The 23,734-nt window shown below is 37.0% G+C and overlaps 1 protein-coding gene across 4 annotated transcripts; it reads right to left on the bottom strand.

Annotated features, from left to right (window-relative positions):
- Positions 1 to 20: 20 nt before the first annotated feature.
- Positions 21 to 15,440, bottom strand: LOC109174880 (vacuolar protein sorting-associated protein 8 homolog). Of its 4 annotated transcripts, none has more exons than XM_019324120.1 (22): positions 15,297 to 15,440; positions 13,640 to 13,855; positions 12,940 to 13,005; positions 11,221 to 12,731; positions 10,718 to 11,020; positions 10,389 to 10,622; positions 10,134 to 10,254; positions 9,876 to 10,033; positions 6,884 to 7,517; positions 6,456 to 6,520; positions 5,984 to 6,085; positions 5,688 to 5,830; positions 5,429 to 5,484; positions 4,228 to 4,883; positions 3,900 to 4,090; positions 3,479 to 3,785; positions 2,670 to 2,939; positions 2,469 to 2,578; positions 1,435 to 1,768; positions 806 to 1,183; positions 453 to 672; positions 21 to 383 (listed from the first exon to the last, which is right to left on the bottom strand). In XM_019324120.1, the coding sequence occupies exons 4-22, from the start codon at positions 12,709 to 12,711 to the stop codon at positions 319 to 321; spliced, it is 5,838 nt and encodes a 1,945-aa protein (XP_019179665.1). In that variant the 5' UTR covers positions 12,712 to 12,731; positions 12,940 to 13,005; positions 13,640 to 13,855; positions 15,297 to 15,440; the 3' UTR covers positions 21 to 318. The 4 variants fall into 4 exon arrangements, with proteins under 4 accessions (XP_019179665.1, XP_019179666.1, XP_019179664.1 ...); XM_019324121.1 differs by having other exon boundaries at positions 13,640 to 13,831; XM_019324119.1 differs by lacking the exon at positions 15,297 to 15,440 and having other exon boundaries at positions 13,640 to 14,338.
- Positions 15,441 to 23,734: the final 8,294 nt, after the last annotated feature.

The following is a 23,734-nucleotide window of genomic DNA, read 5'->3' as shown; positions in this document are numbered from 1 at the left end:
ATCACTTGAATAACAACTCATACCAAAACTAAAACTAAAATTTTCAATCCAACACCAAAACCATCTGTTAAAACTACATTTTCCTCTTTGCCAACCAACTTTCTGCCTCGACACTTTTTTGTAATTACAACAGCACAGCCAAAATTGTTTCATAAAATTTACAACCTATATATATTCTGACCTGGAAGTTATTTACAGATTAATAGAATGAAAGAAATTCAGAAACATCTATCACATCTATTTTCAATTTCCATCTCTGCCCTTAGATTGTGATTACTTGTCAGCTACTCGGTTTCCATTTGCATTTTCAGTTTTCAGTCAATTAATGCTAGCTACGCTTAACAATCTTCTCCTTGCCTGGGAAGGGAACAAGTTTATGGATGCTTCAGACAAGACAGACACAAACCAATAATAAACTACATAAATCAGAAATCAGAAATCAGAAGACTTACCAAATATATTTGATTTCAGGGGGAACCTTATTGCTGATCCCTTCACTTTTATGTCCCTCAACTGTCTGTTCCTGCTTGCTTTTTCCACTTTCGATGACCTTTCTCCTGTTTGGAATTCTATCCTTTTGTTTACCTTTTCGTGGTAAAGAGCAGGTGGTGCTAGCCTCAACTTAGGCATTTCTTCTACATGCTTTTTCTGAAGATTACTCAAGACCTCAAACTGTTACAGCCAAGGTTAATCTTGTGAGTGCTTACTCTCAGTACATTAGCAACACAGGGGGGGGTGGAGAAAGAGAGAGGAAGCAAGGTAATACAAGTAGCAGAAGGTAAACATAATTTAAAAGAGTACCCACCCTTGAAACAGGGTGGTGTCCTTCAAGAAAATCATTATCATGTAGATGTAAAGCATTTGCGTGCCCATGTCCTTGCTGAGATTTCAAAGTCTTGCTCACTAATCCATTCTCTGATGACATGGATTTGCTTCTTGACCTCTGACAATTCTTTCTAGGCATACAAATTGGACATCCAACCGACGTACCATTTTCTGGAAGTTCACAGTGCAGATGCATTGCATGACCACAACTGAAAATTTGAATGCTACAACTTCTGGATAGAAGGCAATTGCAAACACAACATGTAAGGCTCCGAGGAGCATAACCATGAGAAGCCCCCCTCTTAAGTAAGCTCATGGTATAGTACGTATCATCCTCAATCAAGGATTTGGCAGTGTCCTGAAATAGCAATGCCAACTACTCAGTCTGAAGCATTCAGCGCATTTCAAAGAAAGAAATTATCTCAACTAGTTCTGTTTGAAATAGAAGATATCACTGACAAATACACAAAGTAATTTAATGCAACTATGAGACACAACTTCGCCAGTTTTTTGGGGCACAATGGTTGCTGGTCTTTAGTTAAGATTGCAGTGTGATGTAATTGAATAATTGGAGGGACAAAATGACAAAAATCAGACAAGGAGACTAACCAAAATTCTTCTTTCAAAATCGTAGGTTCCAAGCATCCCCATGATGGTAAGTTTAAAATCTCCAAATTCCTGGCTACCATTTTCAGAAAGCAGTTTTAACATGATTGTTGGTAAGCGAACATATCCAATCATTCCCTCAACAATCTCTTTAATAAAGAATGAGAGCAATCTCCTAACAACTTCAGCATTCTGATGGGACTTTGAGACTTTCCACTTGATTCTGCAAGCCCCTTCATCCTTTTGATTTCCCATTGAATTGACTGAAATTCCAACACTCTTATCTCCCTCATATTCCACTTTATCATTATATGAATCTATTAAAGGTTCACAAAACCTGTAAAAAAGCTAATGTATTTGTTACCTTTTAAAATGAAAAGTAAACAAGAGTAATAAAGAAATAAATTGGTCAATGAACAATTCTGAGATTGAAGACCAAAATTCTATTTCCAACTTAGGATAAAAGTCATCAAATTGCAAGCATAAAAAATAAAATTGATATAAAGGCTAGTTTAAGTGCTCTTACTATTTGAAAAGGGGGAGTTTCAGCTAGTTTGCAAGAAAAAAAAAAGTTTTTAATCCCAACCCCAAGAGTAACCAAGAGTTAGGCTCCATGGGCAATAGTCCAATCAGTGTGCTAATCACTTGAAAATGTGTTCAAAAAATATTAAAAGCTAATATACAGCATCCCAAAATATACCATACATCTAGAAAGCAAGACCCACCAAATGTGAACTCAGGAAACTGGTTCATGCAATCATGTCTCAAATACTCCAAACATTGTATCCTATATTTTTACTTTTGTAACCTTATTTTTTATTTGATGTGTGTTCAACACAAGGATACACATTTATAGCTCAAAGACATGAATGTCCTCTTATCCAGGCATAAGCAGGACACCAATTTAAGTCTTAACCAAATTCATAAATGGTTGAACTCTTAATGACCTAATAAATTCGCTATCTTTATTATGTACATATTAAGGCTATAATTCTCTTTTGTATTCCATATAACTTTTGTTAAAAGTGATGACTTACGAATCAAGCAACTCAAACCAAAGGCATTCAGACTCGTAAGGATCAAGCCTGGGGCTATTCCGCTGGCACAGCGAGATAGAGCAGTGCACCATTTCAAGTATGTCATTGACCTGTCACAAATTATGCAAATCAAGTATAGAGAACAATCATGACAAACCTAAATATTGTAACAGAAAAAATGATGTCTGGGAGAAAGTAGACCTCTTTTGTCTCTAAAAGATTATTAAAATGCTTCAAACGAGCACCACAAAGCTCCTTCTCAATGGATGCATCAAGTAGAATGAACTTATCATTAAGGGTAGAAAGTAACAGGGAAAGTGCACTTCCAACGTCGCCAACCCTTTCATACAAGAAAGCAGCTGCATCTGTAATGCCATGTTCCAGGCACAAACGTAAACAGTGTTCCACCCTATAGCTTTCAAGACTCTCCAAGAATTTGCAAACTGAGTTACGTTCATACTGACACAAAAGCTGCAAAAATTTTGCACCAATGACGAATTAGATTACTTTTTTTTTTTTTTGGTTGAGAAGATATTCATTAAGAGGCACAAAGAGATAAGACTAAATTACGTTTAAGAGATTTTTTAACATCCACAGAAATCGAGTAAGAAGAACAAAGATTATTCAGCTCTAGGAGTTGAATTTGAATTTTTTGTGAGAGCACTAATGAACAAAACATTGTAAAATGGGTGGACAAATGATAGATCATTTAAGGCAAAGATCTGCAGCATGGATGGTGTTGGTGTTGCAGAAGCTTGCAAAGTGCTGCAGGAAAACATAAGTGTAGGAGACAACAATCTTACCGAGGCAAAAAATCTCTTTGTTCTATTCAATAATCTTAACATGTTTCCTCATTCAGATCAGGTTGATTGATATATTTTACCAAAAGGAGCACTTTCTGAGAATATTTATCATTAAAAGTATCCAGGCACTCATAGAACAGATAACAAATTGTCCTTGATTAAGAAAGAAAGCCTAAGTGAATGACAGCAGAATAATTAAGAAATCACCTCAAGATATAACTCCATCATTTCGTCAGTCACATGAACTGGATAGTTTTGCATAACTTTTGGAAAGTTAGACAGATTTTCCAGGTAGGCTTGAATCTTTAGTGACTGATGCATTCCCTTTCTTAGAGAAGGAAATTCTAAAACATTTTCATTTCTCATGGAAGAAAATTTGAGGCTACCACTTGATTGAACCTCAGTGAGTGTCTTTAGGTAAAGAAAGAGGCTTTTTGGATGAGAGCGTAGCTCAGACAAAATGTGTTGGAATTTTTCTCCAAAATGGCTAATAACCATAAAGAAAGTATCTTCCCTGCAGATAAAAAATCATTTAGAGATTATCAAAATGAGATTTACAAGTAGTTGAGCTTGCACACAATGCATAAATCAATATCTGCATGGATATTAAGAGTTTCAAAGACATTACCGGCTTAATTTGACCAGATCAGGAATTCGAGAGATGACTGCAGACCGGAAAGCATCAGAATCTTTGTTGCCCAGTTGTTGCAGCATGTCATGAATAAATGAGAAGGAATGAATTGGATCATCAACATCTTTTATATAACTATCCAAAGCAGCAAGATACTGATGTCTGATAGAATGAATGAAGCCGCAAACCTAAATAAATAAGAAATATCTTCTCCTAAATAAAGTATAATTGAGAAAACAAGTGAAAAACATATAGAGAGAAGAAAGAGGAAAAAAACATGTAAAATATGATAGTGTTTTATTAAGCATGAATGTGAGTGTGGCACCTGTTGAAACTGAACCTTCTCACATAAATGTAACAAGTAAGGAGCATCCCATTCATGCTCTGGCAATACTTCAAGAAGTGTAACAAGTTGTTTTTGTCTTCTCTTCGAGGTTTCATCATTCTCAGATGCATTATCTGAGGAATCAATCTCTGAAGTCAAGTATTCAAGAATCTGACTTAGGGTACTTTTTGAGACTTTAGCCCTTTCCCAAGAAACATAGTAAGCAATGAAGTCCAAAATATGATCTCTCTCTCTCTTTGAAGGCCAGATATCAATGGATCTATCATCACCACTGCTACAAGAGTTGCTACTTTGGAAGAAACTTGCATCAAGAATTGCAGCTAAGACATCTACTAGTTCTTGGACCAAGTTTTGACTGTCAGACAAACCATTTACTTCAGCTGATTCAGTGTATGAATTGGCTGAATCATCAGAAATATGGTCCAATTGTGGAACATCTTCTACAAATGCACATTGCAGAATATCTAATGTAGCTTCAGTATCCAGCTGTAATAGATAAAGCAGGTTTGGATGTGGCCCATTGGCTGGAAAGCTTGAAATTGCCAATGAATTCGGCAAGCAAGAGTCTTCTAACAGAAATTGCACAAGCTCTTTTCTAAGAGATGGCAGGATTTTAGTAGAGAGAGTTCCATGCCCTGCAAAACATAAATAGTTTAACACTCTTTCTTGCCACTCAATTTTTGATGTTGGAGTGAGTTGGACACCCCAAAACCTAGTAGGAAGGTGTAAGAACTAAGTACAAGTTCTACAACTTCTTTGTAACATTCGTCAGCTTGTCTTCAAGAACATGAGGTTCATGCTTTAAGTTTACAATCCAGTTGTTATCCATGCACATGTGTGCACACACAAGCACAAGAAATGATTAGTGGACTCTCTATTATCCCTAAAACAGCTAGTATTGACAATCCTGAAGAATTTGATGTAGTAACCAGTAATTCTGATCAGTTACTACTACCTGGCATTTGCTAAAGCAGTGCCACATAGGCAGAGGATCCTTAGTTACTGCTTTTCAAATATATACAGCTAGCAAGCTAGAATGCATTTTCCACGTACATGGAAATTAATCAAGTCTTAGTCATTTTGACATGCATCAATAACCAGATTAGGAGAAACAGATTCAACAAGAGACAAGAATAAATTAATTTCAAAATTTGGCAATCTAGATGGCTTGGTGCCTTACCAGGAGGAAAAGCAAGACCCTGGAAACAGTATTTCAGGTAAACAAGCATCTTGTACCTGTTACATTAAAGTAACACATGATTATTCCTAAGAAACAACCATCATAAAATCATATCAGCCTGAACTAGTATTCTGATAAAATTACTTCCAGATGACAAATGTACTAAGACGGAAGCAAAGGGAAATAGGGAATAGGAGTTGAGCATGCATAAACTATGAGAAAGTTTCAATACTAAATGAAAAATCCATGAAACCACTACCCAAATGGCGCAGCAGTCTCTCCTTTGCTATTCCTTATAATTGAAAAAAGCTCCTCTAGGGGTGCCTTGAAATCACCAAGACCTTTGTTGAACAAGTATATTAGTGCTCCATACAACATGTGTTCCCTGCATATGCGAACAACCTATAGACCAGACTACAGAGATTAGGAACTAGAAAAAAATATCAAGGAAAATACAGGACAAAAGGATTTAGCATAAATATTTCTTGAATAATATTACAAAAAATATGTTTAATGATTCATTATAAAAGGCTAAACTCAATACTACCTGAGTACCTGATTGAAATCCAATGATGAAATGTCCATGTGGAGAACACATTGTTCAACTCGCTGCAACCAACCTTTGTTGCTGTAATGTTCCACTAGCACTTGCATAATCTTCAGAACAAACAAAAACCACTTATGGATAAATTACAGAGTATAAGATTTTACTAACAATGCATGCCATAGTACATAAATATCTAGTTAGAGGGATGATAATTTGCAGCATGTTCTCTTAATACTAATAACTCCATATAAAAACTAATAGTCTGATTGTTTTGTTCTATTCTTAAAACATTTACAGTTAGTTACCACTTGTTAGTCTTCTGAAGAGAATAACTATAATGTGGTAAAACACATGGGAGCAAAAGAGAACATAGTGGAAAACTCAATGCTGGGCATTCTGAGGTAATATGCATCTCAACTGTCTCCAACAATATGCAAAAGGACGATAAAGTTGGGGTGAGATTGAGATTGATGGAGTTACCTCTGGTGGCAGGGAACCGAGCATATCTTTCAATATGTAAGGCTCCAAAAGCTCCAAGAATGTATCTACACAAGGAAAGGAGAGGTTGATATGTAGTAATGTATGGCACCAAATGAAATATCATTGTTTGTTGCATATCTAATATAATGCCGACATCACACTGGAAAGATTACATTTGAAACAATGTTTTTTGAGTTACTTAGGTTCCATAAAACCTAAATTGCATGGCTGATCATTAACAGACCCTCAAATCCTCAATCCAGCCTTTTATCAAAAAGCAGAGAGAGAGAGAGACGGACATCACAGGCCAACAGCAAGAACAGTACAGGCATTAGGAATTATCTTACCAGATGTTCACTAAACTTAAAACATATATGTAGTAGTGTGGGTTTCCCAATTCCAAGCAGAAGTAGAGAATTAGACAGTACCTTGTTGTTTTTCATTATCAAATCTTTTCCATATTTCATCAAAGAGGACATCAGTTTTCTTGATATGGAGACAGAATTCAACAGCAACACCACCGACCCGTGCATACTGCTCCTTAATTTCAGGATGCATAAGATGGCTTCTATCATTTGACTCATCTGAATGGCATAACTTCCCACTTTGGTTGCTGAATGCTACAGATAAGTATGAAAATACCTCTTCTACATATGACAATAGTAACTCAACAAGATATGGCATAACAGTCTTCTGAACATCACTTAAATTTCTAGGGAGGTCAATTACACCATGTGCTTGACCATCATAAAGTGTCATTGCCATGTTCAGTGCACCCATCCAGTCACCTGCTTTTCGCAAAACTTCTATGCGTTCCTTCCAAGGGAGGAGGCGGGAGACAACAAGCTGCAATGTTCCTAGAATGTATACATTGGCCCCCCTAACAGCTATACAGTTGTGATGAGCTTTCTCAGGGTTCCCATGGGCATTACTAAAGTATGTATGATATGAAATGAGATCATCTCCACAAGGCCCATCTGTAGAGAAACTTGTCTGGTGGATCAAATTTCCATCTTTTTCAAACAAACAGAGCTGTCCAGTTGACGTGAGAATTACCAACATCTGTACTGTAACTGTGTCAGTACAAGATGTAACAAGCACATAACAACAATTAAAATTGTGGAATGAGAAACTTAGATTCCAGAAACATTATGACAATTATCATTGTGGCATGGGGAAATTAGGGCCTATGAAGTTAAAAAAAAAAAAAAAAAAAAAAAAAAAAAGTCTCCAGTGTTCTACAGAACTAGAACGTAGAAAAACATAAAACAGAAAACAGAGAATTTTTCATTTCAAATTGAACTGTTTTCTTTAGAAAACAAAAAATGGAAAACAATTGTTTTCAACTTAACAGAGAAGAATTTGGAAAAATTATATTTTAATATTTTCCTTCAGTAAATAAAAGCAATGTTCATGTTTTCCAAAACTGCAAAAACAGACATAAAGCATCAAACTCATGACCACCACCCCTATGCATGACCACCATCAGTACCACTGCCGTCCACTTCCATCCACTACTACCATTCATACCACCCCAACCATCACACATCTCTACTTACTATCATCAATCATCAAACATCTCTATCCTCAATTTATCCACCACCATCGCTGACCACAACAGCCCACTACACACCAACCATTAAAATAGTCTAATAGTGAACAACATGAACTTTAACTGTACTCAACTCAAAACCCAACACAAAATTAATTTACCACAAAATGAGAGTAATTTTCAACTTTCTTTTTATAGTTACTTTTAGGTTACCCAAAATTTTTGATATCCAAAATAATTTATTACGGAGTAATTTTGAATTGTGTCATGATCAAAGTTGAAATTAACTATCTGAATTTAAAACTTGACCTCAAATTGTTTGAATATTACGAAATTCAAACCCATATATGGCATCAGAAACTAAACAAAATATAGATACATGCTTACTTAACCACCTTAATTTGGAGCTTATGTGCATCAAGAAACAGACCCTATGCCGAACAGTAATAATATAGAAAGGCTTTTCTTTCCTCATTCTCAAGAAGCTTTAGAGTGAGACTTGTCAGAAAAAGTGTTGTTTCATAAAGACATTAGCTGGCCAAACAAACACTATACTACAACCTAAAACCTAAACTTTATTTTCAAATCAGTTATATATTGACTATTGGCGTATTGGGAACTCAAAAGATTTTAGTATTCAAAATAATTATGGCGTGCCATGACCCAAATTGAATGAACAACCTGAACACAATGTCTAAAATTTTAAATCTAACCCAAAATTCATTCACCCCAAATTTCAAACATTATTTCTAATTTTTTTTCTAGTTTACCTTTTCGGCCACTAGAAAAATTTGTATAAATATAGTCAGGTCCAATCTGACTCAACGCCTACACCACCCACTACCAATCTACCATTGCAACCTAATCATGCGCATGTGTATTTTTATATAAAGAAAATAATTGAAATTTGATGCAATCTCATATTGTGTAAACTGGAAAACAATTGAATTTGAACAAGTTGCTAATTTCATAATGGATAAATGAAAACTGGAAATAGAGAATGAAAAGCATTTGTCACTAAACACGTCCTTAAGGAGAAATTTGTGTTTTCCCTTTAAACCCCATACCTAGCATTAAAAAAGAGCGAGAGAAAACAAGTATCAATGGATTTCACTTGAATGTCTGACACAGTATTGTCTTTCCTTTAGTACAATAGTATGTGATGTATTAAGCGTAATAATTGCTGAAAGGAAACTCATTGTCCAAAAACAGTTATTAGGAGAAAATGGTGTTTCCCTTCAAACCCCAACTATCTGCGCATGTAAGAAATTACCTATAATTAGCTCTCCGATGCCAGGGCTTTGATTCTTGGGTTTTCATAAGTTCTTTGGGATTTTGCAAGTTGGTAGAAATCAAAATCTGAGAAGGAATCTATGCTATTTTCCCAGAATCATTAGGGATAGTTTTGGTTATTTCCTATAGATTTAGTTATTAATTAGCATCCTAGTTATCTTTGTTTCCTCTCCTCTTTCTATCCATTGCCTGTTTTGGTAAAAAAAAAAATACGCCCTAGCCCATAGCTCCTTTGCAACTTATTCACCCCAAAAGGATCATACATACTACTTTCCGCCTATGTCACTTTCATAACTATAGATGTCCAAAACAAGAAACTGAAAGGTTGGAAATCTTTAAAAAGAGAAAAATAATATCTCAACTTCTATTCGTCTCATTTTGAGGATTGTTTTCTCTCAAATCAGGCACTTTAAGATTTAACTAGAAATAGTACTATGTATATCTCAACAGATTCATCTCATTTTGAAGATTGTTTTCTCTCAAATCAGGCACTTTAAGATTTAACTAGAAATAGAGTACTATGTATATTTCTTCAATGGAAAATAAAAAGATAATTGCAACTTGCATGGACCAACCTGATCATCCAACCATGCCACTCCAACTGCTGAATTATCCAGGGTCCACTCCCAGAGAACTTTTAGGTCTGACTTTACCAACTTAGCAACTTGAATTTTATGATCCCATGCAATTGCAAGCAGTGAAACTTTATGTGATGATTCAACAGGCACATTTTCTGTCGATGTTTAAAAGAATTTTTAAAAAGGGGGTGCTGTCTTAAATCTCTAGCACTTCTAATTTCTAAAGGATGATTGGTCAACCAATAAGTTCAATACCATTTGAAGAATTGTGCATCCCAGGCACACATTTCCAAGCCGCATAGGGCATGCAACCCTCCCTAACACCATCTGGTCTGGGAAGTTGAGCATAAACCTCTACATTAGGACTCACTTTAGCCTGCACAAAATACAAGATAAAATGAATAGTGAGCAGGAAACACCATCAAGTTCAATGAATTATTACAGAGAATGAAGGATGGAGGAGGATGAAAAAGGTAATTCAATGGTCATACAATCTTCTAGAATTCATACCACTAGAGCAGACTGATGTGTGACAAATACAACCACTCCTTCCTCACTCAGAGAAGATCCATCAAAGAGTTTCCACCCAGTATCTCCACCAACCATGCCTCCCATCATACTACCAACACTACCACCAGGCACTGAATTGCTGTCTAGAGAAGGTGTTAGAGCAGTTCCAAGACTATCACCAGAGAGTAATGGAGAAGCACAGACTACGGTGCTTGTTGTTTCATCTAGCAGCTTCTGTTTCAAACCAATCAAGTAATTTATATAACATCAGGGGTAGGAACATTTTAAATTAGTACCATGTACAAAAAGCAATAAGAACAAAACATTACCATGGATTTAGAAAATGAAATCCTATTGAGCCAGGGAACTATTGAAAAGCGAATCAATTTGACTATGCCCTTACTATCTCCACTGATCACATTAAACTGACGAGAATCCTGACCCAGAAAAAAGAGGTGAACTACTGGAGCTTTATGTTCAGTCACAACTTTAGCTGCAGAGGCCCTTTGCACATCCCACACCGTATATTGCCCATCACCATATCCTGCAAAGAGTAAGTCCCCTTGATGATTAAAGCACAAGGAAGTTACAGGGATATGAGCCCTTTCCCCATGTAAACTCAGCATCAACATCTGAAACATATATACATTCACCTTTTAGTACTAAATTAATGAAACCAATATCAATAAGGTTGGGCATTGTTGAATCATATAAGTCCATGATCAGTTAGAAACTGAACAAGACACAAAAGAACTCTATTGTTTGCTGCAAATTTACTATTCAAGTAAATTAAGACAGAATACAAAACAAAAAACAGATGTCCAAATCACACCTTTGCATCCATGTTGTCAACTTGATGAGGTGTATATCTGCTGGGCACAATGATAACCAGTCCTTTTGACATTCCAACTGCTATGTAGTTGAGATGAACTGTCAAAACCTGCGGGGAACCATGATCTTGCCTGAAAGTTGGTGAGGAGAAGTTGTGAGTAAGAGTATTTTCAGCACTTATGTCAAAGTAACCCAAGGCAGTAGATCCCCTACGAACTCCCTCAAGCCTCATAGGTTGGGCAGCAGCACCCTCTTCCCAGTGCATTCCTGCAAATGTCTGCTTCTTTTCAAGTTCTTCAGCTAATTCAATAGGTCTTAAGGAAGGCAGGGATTTCTTTCCTGTCTTTATACTATCCCTCTTACCATCCTCTTGCATTACTTGCTCTTCCAAAATATCTGCAGCTTCATTCTTAGAACTACTGTTATCCTCTCCTGAAAGAACCTCACGATTCCCAGTATCAGGTACCACATTCTCCAGTTCCATTTCAGGAACTGTTGGGCTTATCTCCTCGTCAGAACTGACTTCACAGCCAGAAACAGAGGACGGGAGAATATCCTCTACTGTGGTGATGGTTTCAGTATGAACGGTATTGTCTTCATTTGCTGGTAAATGTTGACCGTTATCATATTTTCTCTCCAGTAACTCTGATTGTACAGAATTCCCATCAACATCTAAACACCTTTTACTACTTATGGCGGAGTCAATGCTGGTTTCAACTGGGGTAGTGGAGGAAGATTGGCCGGAATTACCTACCTTAGATACTAAATCAGCATCCGCTTTAGCCAATACTCCACTTGTTTCGCTCAAACTCTCCTGAGTTTTATCTGGCAACGAAAGTTCCCCACTTGAATCTGCCCGGTCAGTTCTTTGCAATTTAGGGAATTGGAAATTATCCAATATATTAGAACTGCCAGGGGTAAATATATCATCAGTGGCCACTAAGCCCTCAACAGTGCCAGCACTGCTAGAGGAGGCAACCTCGGCAGCATCACTGGCGGCTGAAGAAACCAAATCTCGGCTGTGCTTGAAAACCTTTCGCACGGTTGCAGAGCTGGAGCCAGCTCTCCTAATGGCGGCAGCGTGAGGCGTTGGAATGGAGCGCGACGCAGCAGCAGCAGCTGCCAGAGCAGCCCCAGGCTTAGCGTTTGATCTGATAACCCCAGAGAGAAACGGAGGCAAAGAAGAGAAATCATCGGACTTTATTCGACTAATAATTGAAGCAGAGGGATTCAATTCCGAAGAGAGAGACTGCGAATGCTGTAATCTTAGGGCTTCGGAAGAAGGAGAGAGTGAACTGCCGTCGGAGTGTTCCTGGCATCTAACCGAAGTGGACGGAGAAGGAGGAGGAGAAGGCGAAGCAGAAGAAGAGGAGGAGTGGTTGAGTAGGATTTCGTCGACAGTTCGATGAGGGATAAAGTGATCATCATCGTCGTCGGAGAAAGTGTGAGCATGTGAATGGAGGATGGAGTCGAGATCGAGCTCCATCATCATAGGCTACACCGTGGGAAATCCTATATATAAAAAAGCCAAACAGATCAGGCTCAATCTCCCGCCCAAGATTTTAGAATATAATATAGGATTATTTTTTATTTTTTATTGCATGAGTGACCCGCCCAGCTTAAACGACCACGTTTTGCTTTCTGTGCAGATCAATTGAAATGACATCAGGGATTTGGCCAGTTGGATGTTTTATTTTTTTTTAATGTTGACAATTCATACGTGATGGTGCAGGTATTGTCAAAAGTCTAGCTCCAAAACGACCTCCACGTGCTCTTGGCATCTTTCCTACAAAAATATGAAAGATTGCAACAAATTAATACCAAAATTGATTTATAAACTTTTGAGTATATCATGAATAATAGTCATTCTAATAGCTGATTACATACTACTGCATTGCCTCCACAGAGTCGGCCAAAACTTGCAAAATATTGGATTAGTATTAACAGACTCAATCAATCAAATAAAGAAAAAGAACAAACAGTATCCCAAAGACCATCAAGAAAACATAATGATAATAAGTAAAGCACTATCTTGCTTTCTTCTCGGTGCACAGAAAATGTTTATAATAAAATGGCCTTTATATATTATATTTATATATAAGTACTATAGAATTTAGTATAATATTGGAATTCAAGCCCTCTCATTTCATCCTATCTCTTATATATCATTTGTGGGACAACATTACAGTGATATCTTAGAAGCATATTTAGTTTTCAAAAGTTGTGCAACTCTTTTGCTTGCCAACATAAATGTTTTTTCATCCCCAGTAACACTTTGTATACACATCAACTTTGTATATAAATATGAAGGTTCTATTTTTCTTATACATTTTGTCCAAAAGCACTCACTTTGCATATATAAAATATGTGTGTAAAATTTATGACCAACCAAAAAAAATAATACTTATAAAAATAGGTACCTGAGGAGTGTTGTACTCAATGAAGCAGTAGCCTAGGGTCTTCTGAGTATCGGGATCGACCGGCATCCACAAACCATCCTCCTTAATCACCCCAATTTTACTTTGTCTTACTCTCCACTTTTTGAGTTATAAATTTGTTTCTTCAATTCTTCTATCACTCAATGCTTTTCAACAATGACCACCACTAATAAACTGCATTGAAAGATGAAAATTACCCTGTGAAGTGAGGAGAGGAATGTCATTATTTCTAAAGCATTAGTAAGAAAAATGTTCTTTCAAACAGGTATTTCTATTCATTGTACAAGTACCTAGTTCCCTACAATTTTTCTCCATCTTTGAATTAATTAGGAAATCTACCTCATTGTTAACCAGAAAGATATTGGAATAAAAAAGGAATCCGATACTGCATAAGGAACTCGTTTAGTGTGTAATTAGAGGGTACAAACAGGCAATAAAGACTAAGCATTCAGAACATCAACTAAAATGGCAAGACTCTATGATGACCTTATGCCTTGTGGTTCTCTTGCTTCACTAATAGATGTTCCACTCATTAAAGGTTTAGGTGCTCATAGGACAAACAGGCAGCAGTATGCCTATTTTGTTAGAGACAAAATGGAGAGTTTTCAATTATTAGCAACTTCTCAGTCTTTAGTCGGGGAAAGTCGTATCCCCTCCCTACTCAAAGACTAAGCCTTTTCAACTTTCCCTCTTAACAGCTGAAAGTCGCAAAATATAAACAAGCAAGAAAAAAGAAAATGGAAACACGAGTGCATGAGGCTCGAAAATATGAATGAAATCAGAAAAGGTAAGCTCAAATGCTTAATTTATTGTAATATGCAAAATTTAATTATCAACACTCATAACCCCAAAATCTTGTAACTAAAGGAGTTTTGAATGAAATCAGAAAAGGTAAGATTACAAGTCATAATATAGGTAAGCAGACAACAGGAATTTCAGAGGCAATCATTTCTATGGTCAATCAAGCTCCTCTTAACGCATCACTTTCTGCAGCCAGATTCATTTGTCTGAATATTTTAGCATAATTGAGTTAAAAAGTATTTCACTTCCGATGCAGAATCATACATAGTACTAAATGGATATGCATAATCAGTCTGTGAAAAAAACCAGATAAAGAGGGAATACTCAATGACAGCTCATATTAGATTAGAACCATTGACTAATAATACCCTATGACAGATAATCATACTGGGCTGTTCTTTAGGGAGCTTGGAAGGTTGCATTGATCCATCTACATATGCATAGCCATTATATGTTCTCTCCTTTGACTTCTCCAAATTTCTAACCCTATCTAGAAAATACAAAATCAGCAATTATTAAATAACAAAATCATAAATAAAATAAAATCTAATAACACTGATCTACATATGCATAGATTATGACGTGTGTAGTCTGCAGAAGATTTTTCTAATTCAAGCTGTAGAGTTTCTTTGATTGCACTGTTTGAAACTACTTGCATTCATAAACATGAATCCTATAATCTACAGAAGGCTTTTCTCATTCCTTAAGATTGGCTGCAGATGATTCAAAAAATCAGTCAAAGCCAGAGAAATTAGGGTTCAACACACTAGCTATTCATAAGAAATTAGGGTTCAAATTTAATAATTCATCAGGAGGGTTCAACAAATTAAAGAATTACCTGATTTCTGTGAGGAGGAGGAGGCGGGCGAATGATTTCTGCTGCGAGGAGGAGGAGGCTGCACGGCGGCGGCGGCGGCGACAGCTGCACGGCGACGGCGGTGCTGGACTCTGAGTGTTCTGCGACTGTTTGCGGCGAGTGTTTGTAGCGAGCGTGGAGTCTGAGTGTTTGCAGCGACACCTAGATACAAAAAGAAGGGAGCAGTACGTACAGTTTGTTGCTATGCTGAAATTAAAGTGCTAATTTGGTCCTCCATTTTAATTACCAACTGTAAATAATAGTTCAGATGTTGGGGCCGGTTATTATAAGGAGTCAAAATTATCTTTGACTTTTTTTTTTTTTTTTTGGTGGGGTGGCATTAATTAAATGAATAATTTAAAAAAAAAAAACTAAAAATAAATATTAACCCTATTAAATGAATATATTTTTTTCCTTTGATTGATTGAATACACCTCTTTATACACAAATAAAAAATGTAATGACGTTTTTATAAATAATATACAAAACTTTCATGCTAATTTATCATAAAGTATTGGACGATTGAGATCTATAATCAAATAATGAATAATGAGGTGGCATTTTATAAACATATAAAAAAATTTTTTTTTTGAAATAAGGGTCAAATAGATCATCGAACTACACACCAAAATGTAATTAGGTCATTAAATTCAAAAAATATGCAACTAGATTCCTAAACTAACCAATTTCATGTAATTAGTCCAATTCGTAAGTTTTTCAAATTTGTATCTCCCAAATTATTACTATACAAATCTAATAATTATTATGGTAATTAAGCTAATAATTACACAAATAATATTATAATTGACTAATAATTATTATGGTAATCAAGCTAGTTCTTCGAATAAGAATTGTTCTTCGAAATATTCAATGGGCAGAGCTGGGAAGTGAATCCAGACAAGCAATTTTCCAGCCTTGTTATTCCGGGGATGAAAATTGGGTTCCCATTCTTGAACAACCACATAGTGATCCATAATCCTTCATGGACCTTCATATTTCGCAAATTCATAGTCCCGGAGGGAATCGAACCTTGCAAGAAAGTAGTCTGGGTCGAGTGTAATGAGCTCAAAACCTGCTTCTGGATACCACATTCGCTGAATTCTCTGGAGGAGAAAGGTATACCCAATCTTTCTACCAAGAACTCTTAATACCAAAGAACGACGCCATGGCCGACGAAGCCTTTCTTTTTCCTCTTTTGATATTGGAATTCTTGGACAATTTGGGTGCATTGGCTTGTCTTGGTCCATCTCCTCATCGTCCAAAACTAGTTCCTTATCAGCCACGGACATCGTTTCTTCCCGATTCCAAGCCTGGTTGGGTGTCGCAGCAGGAGTTCGCCATTGAGCATATTCCGGCGATTTTGAGTCTGCAAGGACCGGTGTTACTTGAACGGATTCATCTAAAGATCTCGTCGCAGTTGCTTCATCTTGCTCGCGTCCTCTTTTGGACTTCTTGGTGCTACGTATGAGCAAGTCTTGGTCCTCCGACGACCAAGTGGTCGCCGTCGGTGAAGCCACTTCCGGGAGAGAGTTAGAGACGAAATCCATCTTCCTCTTATTAAGTCCACATTATGCATAATTTTATTACTATTTAAGAAAGTTTTAGTATGAATGTTAGTTATTCTAAGTTAAAAAGGGACAAGTGTTGTTGGGGATAGACTCCCGCTAGGATTCAAACTGTGACCTCCCAAATATAAAAGCCACAGAGGTGTCATTGAGCTACAAGCTACTTGGCAACCTAATATAAATAGTTGTGTTTGTGTAATAATCAGACACTCTTTCAGTGTTTCCATATAAGAATTGGATGAATGTGAATTTGGATTTTCTCAATTGAGAGAACGGAGGAATTGATATATTATACACTCAAATAGATAACATGTGAATTGGAAATTGATTCATAAATCACGTTCATGAAGTTGGAAAAATGAAACGTTGAAATGCTTTGAAAAAGTTGTCTCACATTGAGAATAAATATAAATTTACACTAATACAAATACATCAATCGTTATGCTGTGGAACCGTGTTCACCTTGTAAGGTGGATTCAGACACGATTCTATGTTCATAATTATTGAACTATATGTTCATAATTATAAAGCTATATATTCATAATTTTTTAACTTCATATTCATAATTATTGAACTCTATATTCACAATTACAGAACTCTATGTTCATAATTACTGAATTATATATTCGTAAGTATAAAGCTATATATTCATAATTTTTGAATTTCATATTCACAATTATTGAATATCTATATTCATAATTATAGAACTATATGGTCATAATTATGTTTACAACTCTATGTTCATAATTATAGAACTATATGTTCATAATTTTTGAACTATATATTTATAATTATGAACAGTTTACCGTGTCCACCTTGTAAGGTGGATGAGAACGGGATGAATTGTATTGAGTAATATATTTACAATTGTACAGATTATAGATATATATATATATATATAAGGAGGAAGTCTCAAGGAGACTGTGATAGGGAATCATAATCTAACTCAAATACATAGAGTCCTAATACTCCCCCTCAAACACAAAGTACAATTGTGACTTGTAGCTTGTACCTTGTGCTTGTCCCTAAGAAAAGAAAACCGAGGACCATGTAGAGCCTTTGTAAAGATATCTGCCAATTGATCCTTGGTTGAAATAAAGTTAACCTGTATATCTCCATTCGCAACTCTGTCTCTAACAAAATGATAATCAATCTCTATATACTTGGTTCGAGCATGAAAAATAGGATTTGCACACATATATGTAGCTCCAAGATTATCACACCATAGCTTTGGAGTAGGCACGTTAGTTATACCGATTTCTCATAGGAGCGAGAAAGTCCAAATTACCTCAGCACAGACATCTGCTAAAGCTTTATATTCGACTTCAGTAAATGATCTAGCAACAGTTCGTTGTTTCTTGCAGACCCATGATATAAGATTAGAACCAAGAAAAACAGCATACCCACTGGTTGACTTACGATCCTCAGGACAGCCAGCCCAATCAGAATATGAGAAAGCAGTAATTCTCTGGATACTGATTGCCTAATTCGCAAACCAGAGGTGATAGTTCCTTTTACATACCTTAGAACGCGTTTCAACTGCTCCCAATGAGAGACTGTAGGCGCATGCATGTGTTGACACAATTGATTTACTACAAAGGACATATCTGGGCGAGTAACTGTAAGATATTGTAAAGCACCAGCCAAACTCCTATACTGTGTGGCATCATCATATAAATCATTATGGAAGACAGTGGATTTTGAAACAGATATGGGTGTGGCTAAAGGTTTACAGTTTGTCATGCCAACCCATTTTAAGATATCTGTCATGTATCTTTGTTGAGAGAGCAAAATTCCATCCTTACACTTAATGGTTTCAATCCCAAGAAAGAAACCATGTTCATCAAGATCCATAATCTTGAATGTAGATGACAATGGAGTTAGAAGAGTACTGATGAGACTGTGATCATTGCACATTACAAGAATGTCATCAACATAGACAAGAAAATAAATGAAACATGAACCTTGTGAGTAGTAAAACAAGGATACATCTGTTTTGGAAGCTATAAAACCAGTTGCCATAAAAAAGGTATGTAAATGATTAAAACAGGCTCAGTGAGCCTGTTTTAATCCGTATAGAGAACGTTTTAATAAACAAACATGATTAGAAAACTGTTTATCAATATATCCCGGTGGTTGCTTCATATAAACAGTCTCAGATAACTTCCCATTCAAAAACGCATTGTGCACATCAAGCTGCTTAATAATCCAACCAGAAGATATAGCTAAAGATAGAAGTAACCTGATAGTAGTGGGTTTGACCACTGGATTGAAGGTGTCAAAAAAATCCTGACCAGGTACTTGATTAAATCATTTAGCTACTAACCTTGCTTTGTAGCGTTCGATTGACCCACCGGCTTTCCTTTTGGTGCGAAAAACCCATTTGCACCCAATAATATTCATATCAGACTGTGATGGAACAAGATACCAAGTTTCATTCTGAAGAAGCGCATTAACCTCTTCATCCATTGCCTTGCGCCACTCATCATGTTTGACAGCCTGTGTATAACAAGTAGGTTCAGTGGGGCAAACCTGAGCAGATAGAGCCAAAAGGGAACCTTCACCGTGACTCCGAGTGGCCATTGAGTGGGTTCAAACCGTGGGCCGTGATGATCGCCCTCTCGGCTAGCCACGACGACGCTGGGTAGGGGCTGCTTCGTTGTGCGCCGAGGACTCGTCCTGGGCCGGTTCTGGCTAGCTGGGATCGTTGCTGGTTAGAACTGGTTCAGGTGGAGTGGGTTAAACCGGAATGGAGGATGAAGCCGGAATGAGAACGGATTTAGCCTATGGTTGAGTAGCCTGAACAGGTGGTGCCTGCAAAACTGTCTTACTGAAAGGAAATACACTTTCATCAAACCGAACATGCCTGCATATATATATATATATATATATATATATATATATATATATATATATATATATATATATATATATATATATATATATATATATATATATATATATATATAGGCTATTTTTCCGGTGCGAACCATTATTAACGTGTGAACTGATGGATCAATCCGGTGCATTGAAATATTAGATCGTACGTCAGAAATTTGAGGGAGCACGAGGCGTGGGTGCACTACGGTACATGTGATTCCAAACACAATTACATAACTACCCGCAACTTTATTTGAAAAGGAATTCGAAAGTGCATAGGCCACTGCTTTCTAGTATTGTTTACGCTCCAGAGGACTCCACCGAACCCCAAGCCCCGTACCGACAATTGTTGATGATGACTGGATCCGACGACGGTGGCATACCAGGTTCACTCCGTCCGCTGTTAACGGATGATAGCAGTTCACAAGTTCACACTTTACCCACAGATCCACACCTGAACTTAAACCTATATATATATATATATATATCTTATTATCCTGAAGGTCCATGCACCTATACCCCCTAAATGACTCAGGATAGCCAAGAAAGACACACGGCTATAGGGACGTAGTTAATGATAACATAGACAGCCAAAGACACGAAGAAATGAGTATGACGGAGGGAATTTATGCAACATGAGATGAGGACTTGATTTATTTAACACAGTAGATGACATCCTGTTAATTAAATAAACTGCAGTCTCAAATGCATAATCCCAAAATTTAGAGGGAACAGAAGCACGACTCATGAGAGCTAAACCTGTTTCAACAATGTGTCTATGCTTTCTTTCAACACGACCATTTTTTTCATGAGTGTATGCAAAATATTGTCTATGAATAATGCCTAATTGAGGCAAGGTGGAATGTAACTTTTTATATTCAGCTCCTAGATCAGATTGTATGGATTTAATCTTACGATTGAAGGATTGCTCAACCATGCCACGAAACCTATCAAATATGACATAAAGATCAGATTCTTGCTTCATAGGAAAATACCAGGTGTAACGAGAATAATCATCAACAAAGATGACAAAATAACGACAACAATTAGAGGATAGCAAAGGAGCTGGTCCCCAAATATCAGTGTATATCAAATTAAGAACATCGGAGCTATTATACTCAACACGTGCTAAAGGGAAACGTGCAGATTTTTCCAATTGACACGCTGAACATAAACTGGAATTACAATGAATAGTACAACTAGAGCTACTAACCGGACAAGACTGAAGAATTTGACTAAGGACACGCTGATGAGGATGACCCCAACGATCATGCCAAACCGAAGCGGAAGCACGAGCGTAGAGAAACGCGGAAGTAAACGAACTTGGAATAGGCACAGTGTACAGGCCACCCGAACTACTGCCCTGTAAGAGGATTTCCTGGGTGGTGATATCTTTCACAAGAAAAAAGGAAGGATGAAACTCAAAGGACACATTGTTATCTATAGCAAAATGTTGAACAGATAATAAAGAGGTAGACAGACTAGGAACATGCAGTATATCAGACATCGTAAAAGACCTAGAAGGGGTATCAAAAGTAGCATGACCAACATGACTAATAGAAATGCTCATACCATCACCGACACGTAAAGTGTAATTATCAGTGTACTTCTCCGAGGTAGAAAGGACAGCTATGTCTGGAGTTGCATGATTTGTGGCTCCAGTGTCCGGAACCCAAGTATGAGAATTTGACGAGGTTTTAGCACCCAAATCATTCTGAAACACCAAATTAGCCTAAGAACCCGGAGCCTCTGAATGACGCCGAAAACAGTTGCCGCTCGTGTGATAAAAACTATTACAAATTTGACACTGATCATCAAAGCGCCGAGAACAACTGATTCCCGAATGACCGAAACCATTACAAATTTAACAAGGTTCATTAAGGCGCCAAAAACAATTGATTCCCGTGTGACCAAAACCATCAGAAATTTGACACTAAACTTCAAAGTCACATCCGCCATGTCGATGTCGTCTCCGATGCCGATGCTGCATAATTACTTAATCAAAGAGCAATTGGAAATTGAAAAGGTAAGGGTTTGTACAGTGTGATGCGTAGTAAATTTTTCAAAAAGAACAACATGCATCGTTGTTATAAATTCTTCATCCCCAATACAAATGTTTCAACCTAAACATTAACAACTACAAACATCACGGTCTGGAAAATTCTCGTAGGCGAGGCGGCCTGGCAGCAGCATTGCGGTGGAAAATTTTGTGAAGAAAACCCTAGCTAACTAATACTAGATGAGAACGGGATGAATTGTATTGAGTAATATATTTACAATTGTACAGATTAGAGATATATATAAGGAGAGAGTCTCAAGAAGAGAATCATAATCTAACTCAAATACATAGAGTCCTAATAAGGTGGACACAGTTCCACAACATAATTTGCCCAAATACATCTCAACTTCAAAAATTTTAAAATGTGTAGCTAAAAGGCCAAATTTCGGGCGCTATGGAATATAATTTTAATTTTAATTGAGTATATAAAGTAAATTTTTTATTAAAAGTTATTAAAAGTCGGGTGGTGTTCAATTAAAATTTTTAAAGAGTTTTTAAAAGTCATGCAGTATTAAAAAACTTTGGCTAAAGTGTCATACCGTACCATGAACTATTCTTGATTATTCATGCCGCACCATGAATTTTAATAACATATATTTTGAACCATAAACCAATAATTTTTTTTCACCTAGACTTTTTTATAAGTTTTCCAGTAATCTGATGACATGGCACGGTAATAAGCTGATGTGGCCTTATTTCTCAGTCCATGTAAGCATTTTTAATTTTTTTTTTAACTAAACGGTTTCCCTGTTTTTTACCCCCAAACTCCGATGAGCCTGAGCCGGTGGTGGAAGACGTGCAGGAGGAAGACGACCATGACGATGAGGATTCCGATGAAGACGACGGTGACAAGGAAGATGGCGCCCGAGTAGCGCAGCCTTGTTGACTTATTTCTCCTTTCAGTATGCAGGGTTTTTGTTTCTTCATTAGAGGAACCGGAGAGCTTCATCGTAATTGGAAGGCTATGAAGCTTTTACTGGAAAGCCAATAGTTAATGAACCATTATCAGCGAGAGATATGACCGGGCATGGCACACATGTTGCCTCTATTGCAGCCGGATCTGCTGTTGCGAACGCTAACCTTTTCGGATACGCACAGGGTTTACAAAGTTTGCTGGCTCGATCGGAACGTGTACCTATTCCGATATTCTTTCTGGGATGGATCAAGCTGTCGCAGATGGTGTGCACGTGATTTTGATTTCCCTTGGAATTAAAACTATTGCGGGCTACGCTTAAGGTAACATGCATGAGAAAAGAAAATTGTGTATGCAGCTGCAGAAAGGCCACCAAATGAGCCTGAGTATTGAAACTGGAAACAGTGAGCAAATATTTCAGAAATTAGAAGGCTATTCAAGAGACACGAAGAGGACAGGTAATCTACATTTCCCTCTTCTTTTTCGCCTTCGGTCATCTATGCTTTAATGTGAAGGAAGTTAAATGCAGGTCCTAAATACTTTATAAGAAATTCAGGAAAGGCATGATGCAGTAATAGAAATTGAGAGACAGCTTCTTGTCCTTCATCAGATTAATCTAGATTTGGCTGTTGTGGTTGAGTCTCCAAGGAGACATGCTGGATAACATCGAATCCCAGGTTTCTTCATAGTAAATTACAAGTTGATCTCCATCTTAATGCTAGGTTTAATGTGCATTTCCATTTCCCTTTCTTTGTTGGTTACAGGTGAGAAATACAGTGGACCATGTAAATATGGGCACAGATGTTCTTCAGACAGCAAAGAACCCTGCAAAGGAAATCCAGAAAATGCATGCTGATTGCCATTATTTGCTTCTCCTTATTGCCGCCATCATTGTGCTCTCTATCCTCAAACCCTGGAAGAAATAATTTTGCAAGTCAAACACCCCACTATACTTTTTTTTTTCCTTTTTTCCTTTCCTTATTTCCTTAATAAATAATTAGTT

Source organism: Ipomoea nil, unplaced genomic scaffold (genome assembly GCF_001879475.1).
Source record: "Ipomoea nil cultivar Tokyo-kokei standard unplaced genomic scaffold, Asagao_1.1 scaffold0666, whole genome shotgun sequence".
Lineage (NCBI taxonomy): Eukaryota > Viridiplantae > Streptophyta > Magnoliopsida > Solanales > Convolvulaceae > Ipomoea > Ipomoea nil.
This window is presented reverse-complemented; position numbering and strand designations above follow the sequence as displayed.